The 8,544-nt window shown below is 44.7% G+C and overlaps 1 protein-coding gene across 1 annotated transcript in view; it reads left to right on the forward strand.

The window, feature by feature from the left end:
• The window catches only part of crybb1l2 (crystallin, beta B1, like 2), a 6,094-nt gene extending 1,690 nt beyond the window's left edge, over positions 1-4,404 (forward strand). Inside the window, exons 3-6 of the mRNA XM_015972014.3 lie at positions 160-278; positions 1,046-1,178; positions 1,278-1,420; positions 3,727-4,404. Of these exons, the coding sequence (XP_015827500.1) occupies positions 160-278; positions 1,046-1,178; positions 1,278-1,420; positions 3,727-3,898 (567 nt within the window). The 3' untranslated portion in view covers positions 3,899-4,404. The remainder of the gene's footprint in view (positions 1-159; positions 279-1,045; positions 1,179-1,277; positions 1,421-3,726) is intronic.
• The last annotated feature ends 4,140 nt before the right edge of the window (positions 4,405-8,544 follow it).

Consider the following 8,544-nt stretch of genomic DNA (forward strand, 5'->3'; position numbering starts at 1 on the left):
ACACACACTGGGTTTTGAGTGGGGGGTCGGCAGCTTCAGCTGACAGAAAAACACAGACCCTCTGATTTCTCCTGTTTTGACGCTTCCTCTCGTTTCTGTTGTACCTTAAATCCTCTCCAGCTCTTTACATTTCCTGTTGTTTTCAACCCAAACCTCCAGATGTACGTTTATGATCAGGAGAACTTCCAGGGCCGCTGCATGGAGATCAACGCCGAGTGTGTGAGCGTGTGCGACATGGGGATGGACAGGGTGCGCTCCCTGCGTGTCGACTGTGGGCCGTGAGTACAGCAGCATGCACTTAAGCACCGTACCCAGAAACCCACGCTGCTGCGAGCGAAGAGCAGCTGATTTCACAGATGCGCCTCTCCATTAGGTGACATTTCCCACTTTGGATTCTCAACAGAGCAGATGATGCTTTCATCTGGGTGATTTGTCAGGAGTGCAGCAGAAGAGTGAACTTTACTTTAGGAACTACTGACGAAATGACAAAAGGCAGCGACTTTGACCAAAACAAACCTCACAATGACATCAAGAGAGGTGTTTGTTAAGGACCGGGACAAATAACAGAACAAGTAGTGAGTTCTTTGAAAAGAAGCCAAAATTAGCTAAATTTTAGCTACAAGAGAATAAAAAAACTCCTTTAAAAAGGGGCAAATCAGGTAAAACTCCCTTTTTGCTGCCATGTGGGTCTCTAATGCCTTTATGAACAGGTTTTTTCACATTTAGTGTTTGGATTCAGGAATTATGTGCCTAAAACAAACCATTTCAAAACGTCTCCATCTGTGATGTCACAAACGGGGAAATCAGAATAGAACATGCAAGACAGAGATGCGGCTGCTCTACTCTGAGCCCCTCCCAGAACAACGGAAGTTGTGACATCAATATTTATACCTAAAGCAGTTTGCAGGAAGCCGCGTTTGTTAGTGCAAACAAGAAGCATTTTAACAACAGAGAGAAGAATAATGAGTTACCTTCCACAGGAACTCACGCTCATTGCGTTGTATTTATATCTACGTTGTTCCTCTAACTGAACGCTCTCCTCCAGCTTCGTGGGTTTTGAGCAGATGAACTTCTGTGGTGAAATGTTCATCCTGGAGAAGGGCGAGTATCCCCGCTGGGACTCTTGGAGCAACTGTCAGAAGAACGACTACCTGCTGTCCTTCAGGCCCGTCCGCATGGTGCGACTCAGCCCAGGATCATTCCCAGATCACATACCGGACCCTTAGCTCTCTTTTGCTCTTCATCTCTGCCTGTTTTCTTTGCCCGGCGTTCTGCAGGATCCCGAGAAGCACAAGATCTGCTTGTATGAGGTTGGAGAATTCAAAGGCCGCAAAATGGAGATCATGGACGATGACGTTCCCAGTCTGTTTTCCTACGGATTCACCGACAGGGTGGGCAGTGTGATGGTCAGCTGTGGAACGTGAGTATTTTTGGATTTGCACCCAAATCTGACAATGAGAGAAGAAACCAGCTAGCCTAACCCCCCAACAACACCTGAGGCGACATTGGAGGAGAAGTAAAGTGTGTTGCACAATAAAATTATCATTTTTCCCTTAAATGTCCCGTCTGGGGCTCTGCAGGATAGATGACTCACTAAAATAATTTAGAAACAGAAATGTGCCATTAACTGCCATGATGGTGGACGGGTTTCTTTCCACCAGCAGCAAAGTGTAAAATTCTGGACGCATCCCAGGGGCGGCCCCAGAAAAATTTTGTAAGGGTAGCTAGAGGGGGCCAAAGAAAATGTTGGGGTGGCACACCAAATTTCTTGTGTTAACTCTGCATTGTTTTTTAGTTTTTATTAAAACAACAACATGTATCCAAAACACTTGCCTACAAATATGAGAAACACAAACATTTCAGTTACTTTAAATGTTATTTTAATATTTTAGACTTAGATTTTTTTAGTTTAGCTCACCTGTTGCTGCCTTCACAAAAACTATGGCGATATAAACTTTTCTCTTAAATGGTGAGCAGCAGAAACATAAATATATTTTTAAAAATTTTGATTTTTTTAACTTACTAATTTAATCATTTTTTAAATAGTGTTTTACATTCTTGTCTTGAATTAATAAGACAAATTTATGGTTTGAGCGAACTTTAATATGATTTATTAACACTGGTCTTCCATGGGGGGGCCAGCAGGTGGCCATGGCCACCCCTTGAGGGTCCCAGAAGCAAAGAGACGCTGTCATTTGATTTCGAGTCTATTTTTTTATGCACTACGCTTCCAAAACACGTCAGACGTTACAAATGCTGCTGTTAGTTTGACTCCAGAGTAAATTTAGCTGAGTAAAAGTGAAACAAACTCAGAGATTTCCAACGTGGCCCTCTCACTTCTCCTTGAGCCCGCCTCCAGCTCCTGATGAGTAGGTGTTATTAGATGAAAGAGGTCCAGTAAAGAGCCGGTGTCGATGTGAAACGTGGAATGTAGGTCTGCGATCGAGATCGAGAGCTGAATGTGACCAGCTGCTCTGGTCGGGTCTGGACCCTGATCCAACATCTCCAGGACGAATAGCTGCAACATCGAAACCTGTTGAAAAACGTATCGATGTGGCACTGCGTGCTGCGGGTTTCTATCAGAATCACCAACACATTCTCACACCCAAAGCGTCAATATGTGACGCGTGTGATCAAGCCTCAATCTATGACGATTCGGGACGCCCCAGCGCGTCAGGAGACGACGATCAGGGACACGCTGATGACGCACCGTCCCAGAGCGTCGGTATCCGACGCCAGTGGTGAGACGGACATTAGAACGACTTGTGAACTACTTAACTTCAACCCAATCCCTTCAACCCAATCCTAACCTTAAGGTCACAGTTTATGGACCTTAAGGTTGGGATTGGGGTGAGGGGAAGGTTAAATAGTCGAATAATGTCCGTGTGACCGCGGGCGTCAAACAGTGACGTCAACGGAGCCACGTGTCCCTGATCGTCGTCTCCTGACGCGCTGGGGCGCCCCGAATCGTCATAGATTGAGGCTTGGTCACACGCGGAATCACAGCTTTTTAGTTGGCAGTAACTTTTTAAGCGTGTGAGAAAACGGAAGGCGTGAGATTGTGTGAATCTCATGAACTGAACGAGTCTCACCTCCACCACCTTTTCAAGCAAAGTTCTCTCATAACTATTACTTCAAACGCTGTTCTGTATTCTCCCCCGAAGCTGGAACTGTCTCCTGCTTTTTCCATTTGCAGCTTTCATTTACTAAATCATGCGTATTTCAGCTGCTCTGACAAAAAAAACAAACATTTCACTTTGCTTCTCCAACAACTGCGTCAGAAAGGTCCAAGCCCGTATGCTCCTGCGTGTGTCAGGCGGCGTTCGCATCCGTGGCGTCATTCTGGAGCAGCTTTATAATCACAGACTGACTGTCTGGGTGGGAGAGCGGGAACAGCGGCTTGTTTCATCAGCAGCGAGCTGAGGGTGTCACGGACGTCAGCAGCTCCGTGAACCTGTCTGTGATCTCAGAGGTGTGGCAGACAGAAAACACTCTCCCCTGAGCTGAGATGACTTTATTCATGGAGCTTCAGACTGTTCGAAACAAACAGCTGGCCAGCCCGAAAACACAAAATGAATCACTGCCTCTTTACTTTACCCCTCTGTGATTTCTCTGCATCTGTTTTTCTTTACATTTGTTACTCATTTAGCCAGCATATGCTTCCCCTTTAAGTGGTTTTAGCTGCAACCTTGTAATTGGTCTCCTCCTCTTCCCTTCCCTTCCCAGCTGGGTGGGTTACCAGTTCCCCGGATACCGCGGGAGCCAGTTCCTGCTGGAGAAGGGAGAATACCGGCACTTCAACGAGTTTGGCGCTCGCTGCCCCCAGATGCAGTCCATCAGACGCATCCGCGACATGCAGTGGCACCCACACGGCTGCTACACCGTGTCCTCCAAGTGAAATCCGGCGAGGGCGAGGAAGAGAGGGGCTGGAGGAGAGGCGGAGGCCGAGGGGAGGCGCAGAGAAGGAGGAGAAGGAGGGAGGGCAAAAAAGGAGAGGAGGAGGGAGAGGGTGTAATGTCCTCTCCTCCATCCTAAAAGCTCCCGGTGGTTTGAATTAGAAGATGGAGAGGAAGCAGAAGGTTGTTGTCAAATGAGTAATGAGGTCTTATTTACTGTGAAAGAGAAGGTCAGCAACCGCCGGTGTTGAATCTGATCATCAAAACTCTCCACTTTCATCTTCCTCTCTTCCTGTTTCAGTTCCCGGCTTCCCACTCACCTCGTTCTTCCTCCCCTTCCTCCCTCCCTCCCCCTCATATTCCACCAACACCAGCCCTCATGCAGGCGTGGCTGTTTTTGTTTGTTAATTTTTCCTGATGTAAAAACTGAGATGGACAACAATCTCTTCAGGCTCAGATCCGGCTGCCTCATCAGCACCCAAAACCATAATAAAGCATCTTTAACCCAGCTCTGTCTCTCACGTCTTACTTTAACGATGTGGTATTTATTAAAGGAAACACTGGAATAAAAGAGAATCAACATGTCTGATCGTTGTTTTCTTTGTCGGTTAATAGCATGCGGGAGGAGAAATGTTTACAAACTCTTTTCACCAGAGATTTCTGTGGCGAGATGTGTCCCTGAAATCTTCAGAAAACTGATGGTTTCAGAATTAATGCAGCTCTGGTGCCTAGTTGGACTTAATAATAACTAAGTTCGAGTTTTTAAGCCTAATCATTATTTTACCTTTCCGTGTTATCCCTTTGTGCTGCCATTTGGGTCTCTAACTTTTCCATAAACACCTTAAATGTGAAAAACCACTGCATTCGTTTTCCATCACAGTTTGATTTTAGGAATTACGTGCTTAAAAATAGCCATTTCAAAATGTCCCCGTTTGTGATGTCACAAACAGGGAAAGTCCAATATAACCACCTCGTGCAAGAGAGAGAGAGAGCTGCAGCTGGAGCAGCGGGTCTACTGCGAGCCCCTCCAGATGTCAGGGTTTCTCAACTTATAGCAGCCTGAGAATGGTGGGCGGGGCCGGTTCCAATGCATTTCCTTATATCCCTTACAATGTTCATTATGCCCTCTTTTAAAATAATAAACAAGGTTCTTTTTGCTTCGGACATGAAGGTGTTTCGAGTTACCTTTACAAGTTTCGACCGTCGTCTGTGGTCTTTTTCAGAAGTGCCACCGGTGTCCTGACCCGGCGGATCTGACAGATCCAGGTTGGTCGCGCCCACCAGAAGAACAGCTGATAAAGACGCATCACACAAACACCGGTGACACTTCTGAAGAAGACCGCAGACGACGGTCGAAACATGTAAAGGTAACTCGAAACACCTTCATGTCTGAAGCAAAAAGAACCTCATTTATTAGTATTTCCTTATAGTGACAGAGACGTTAAATGGCTCATTCTGGAAGGTACTGAAAATAGAACTTCCTAAACATGTTTTGAATTGACCATATAATGTAAGGAATAAAAGTTAAATTAACTCTGAGATTTAAATGTGGCAGCGAATCTGCAGGCCTGCAGCTGTAGACTATATTCATCAGGTCTTCCTCGTTCTTCACGGGTCGTGATGAGCTTGGATGAAAACATCCGCCTCTTTAGCTCCTGACCAGCTGATGACGGCTTCAACACACCGCGCTGCTGAAGTAGTCACGCACACAGTTTCTCATCAGTAACGGAAACGACGTTATGATAAAAGAATTAAGTAGATTACTCGTTACTGAAAAAAAGAAATCGTTTTTGTAACGCCGTTATTTTAAACGCATTATTCCCATCACAGGATATAGGACATTGCTAGTTCCTGGAAACGATTCACCAGTCTTGACCCTGGTTCCCCTCCCAGCTTAACCAGTGTTGTTACCCAACAGAGACCAGTTTGGCTCAGCATTGTTGATGAAGAGATAAAAAATCCATCTCTGCTTCCGTCCATCTGCAGCACATTACGAGGCTCTTGATGGACCGTTCATGCGTTCCTTATAATTCCCACAGAGGAGGGAATATTGATCTCCACTCTGCAAACATCAGCATCAAAATAGACACAACCACGTTTTAGCATTAACGTTTTATTTCTAATTTCTCTTTCTGGAAAGTGACGGATTGTTCCACGCTCTTTTCTCTCCACATTAAATATTTAATCGTTCTGAATCCTGCCACATTTGCAGGAAGAGATAGCCTCCCAGTGGGTTGTGGGTCATATTAGGAGTCTAATCATTTCCCCTGGAGATGTTCTTCCACCCATATCTGTTTGTACCGGATGCTTTGACCATTTAGAGCCGATCACACTGCCTGCCCTGGAGAGATTAATATCTTCCATGAAGCCATCAGGATGCGCTGATGACATTGTACCAGCAATACTCTTCCAGGAGGTTCTTCCAGTGGTAGCCCCTCATGTGCTCAACATTATTAACTCTGGCCTTGTTTCGGGAATTATACCCTCCTTTTTAAACATGCCGTGCTTCAACCACTATTGAAAAAATCGGGCTTAGACCCAAATGTCCTTGGGAACTTTCGCCCTATTTCAAAGCTCCCCTTCTTGTCAAAAGTGTTGGAAAAAAGTTGTTTATAATCAAATTATGCCTCATCTGATCAATTTTGGGGTCTTGGATAAATTTCAGTCTGGTTTTAGACAATATCACAGCACAGAATCCACTCACATCAGGGTTTTTAATGATATTATTTTAGCCACTGATTCCAGTTCCCATGTTGCCTTGGTGATGTTGGACCTCTCAGCTGCATTTGACATGGTTGACCATGACATTTTATTGTCCCACCTTGAGAATTTGGTCGGCATTAAGGGATCTGCGCTTGACTGGTTCCGCTCCTATTTCTACAACAGTTCTATAAGATTTAGAATGGATGACTGTTCATCTCCCTCAGCTGCTCTTCCTTGAGGCGTGCCACAGGGGTTTATTCCCGGCCCCCTTGTATTTGTATTCTTCCACTGGGACTAATCTTAAGAAAGTTTAACATTAACTTTCATCTTTATGCGGACGACTGCCAGATTTATGTTCCCTTGAAGACTTTTACCTCCATCCAGCCGCTCCTTGATTAACTGAGTGAGGTTAAAGACTGGCTGGCAGCAAATTTTCTGCTGCTGAATGATTTTTTACCGAGTTTGTTTTTACTCCTAATGGCTCGTCTTCCTCCGCTCCTGATTTTTCTGCTCTTCCTTTTAAAATTTGTCAAACAATTGTTAATCTTGGAATTAAAATGGATGCAGCTCTAAAAATGGACCCTCACATTAATCACACGGTTAAATCATGTTTTTATCAGCTGAGACGTCTTTCCAAACTAAAACCCATTCTGAATCAGCGCCACCTCGAGACAACCATTCACGCTTTCATCACCTCAAGGTTGGATTACTCCAATGCAATTCTGTTTGGCATTTCAAAAGCCACATTATCTCGCATTCAGCTGATACAGAATGCAACAGCAAGATTTCTGACCAATACTGGCCGTCGGCAGCACATCACTCCAATTTTAGCAAGACTTCACTGGCTTCCTGTGCACTATCGTATACGTTTTAAATTTTTATTGTTTGTTTTTAAGGCGTTGAATGGCTTAGCACCACCTTACATATCCGAGTCACTCACTCCTTATGTGCCGGGCAGGACTCTCCGTTCAGGTGACCTACACCTCCTACAGATTCCCCGTCTACGCTGCAAAACCCGTGGTGAATGAGCTTTTTCTGTCTGTGCTCCTAAACTCTGGAATGATCTCCCGTTGAATATCAGACTCTCCCCCTCCATTGGTGTTTTTAAGTCTCACTCAAAGACTTACTTTTATTCCCTTGCTTTTACTGCCTAGCTATTTTATCAATGGTTTATTTACACTGTTCTTTTACCGATTTTATTGACTTCTCTTGTTTGGTTCTTTGTGCTGTGCTCCAGCTGTTTTATTCTTTTATATTATTCTTTTAACCTTATATGTTTTTACCCCTGTACAGCACTTTGGTCAGCTCACATGCTGTTTTTAAATGTGCTCTATCAAATAAATGGAATGGAATGGAATTCTGGCAATTGTTCTAGTCTGCAATGATAAGACTTGTATTGGAAAGTCTGGGGGTGGGACTTGCTCTTTATTGACCTATTGGAACCCTGGTGTTCAATTCTGGTCCTAGATGTCCTGCAAGTTCTAGAACTCTCTGATTCGAACAGGCCTCTGTGGACACACTGAACAGGTGTTTCCACCACACAGGTGTGTTGAAGCAGGAAAAAGATTCAACCTTGTAGAAAAATAGCTGTAAAAGACCAGGATTTAAAGAGCAGGTTCACTGACAAAACATTTTTTCTTATAATTTCTGATTCTGACGGGTCACTTTGAGTGTTTCATGACGGTTGAACATGAAAATAGTCTCCTACACCTATCTCCTGCAGTAGCTTCTGATAGAAAACAGATGGTGAAACTCTGGGATTAGAACATCCTGACAGATCTACGTCACACTGTCACTAACATTCATGGACTCACCCATCTGGACTCACGACGGGGAAGGCTGTTGCTGGTTTAGCGTCTAGGAAACAGCAGAGAACGCCTCGGCTAGCAGAAGCTAACAATAGCATTAGCTGCTCCACCGCACAACAGAACACCTCCAGGCTTGT

This window comes from Nothobranchius furzeri, chromosome 6 (assembly GCF_043380555.1).
Source record: "Nothobranchius furzeri strain GRZ-AD chromosome 6, NfurGRZ-RIMD1, whole genome shotgun sequence".
Lineage (NCBI taxonomy): Eukaryota > Metazoa > Chordata > Actinopteri > Cyprinodontiformes > Nothobranchiidae > Nothobranchius > Nothobranchius furzeri.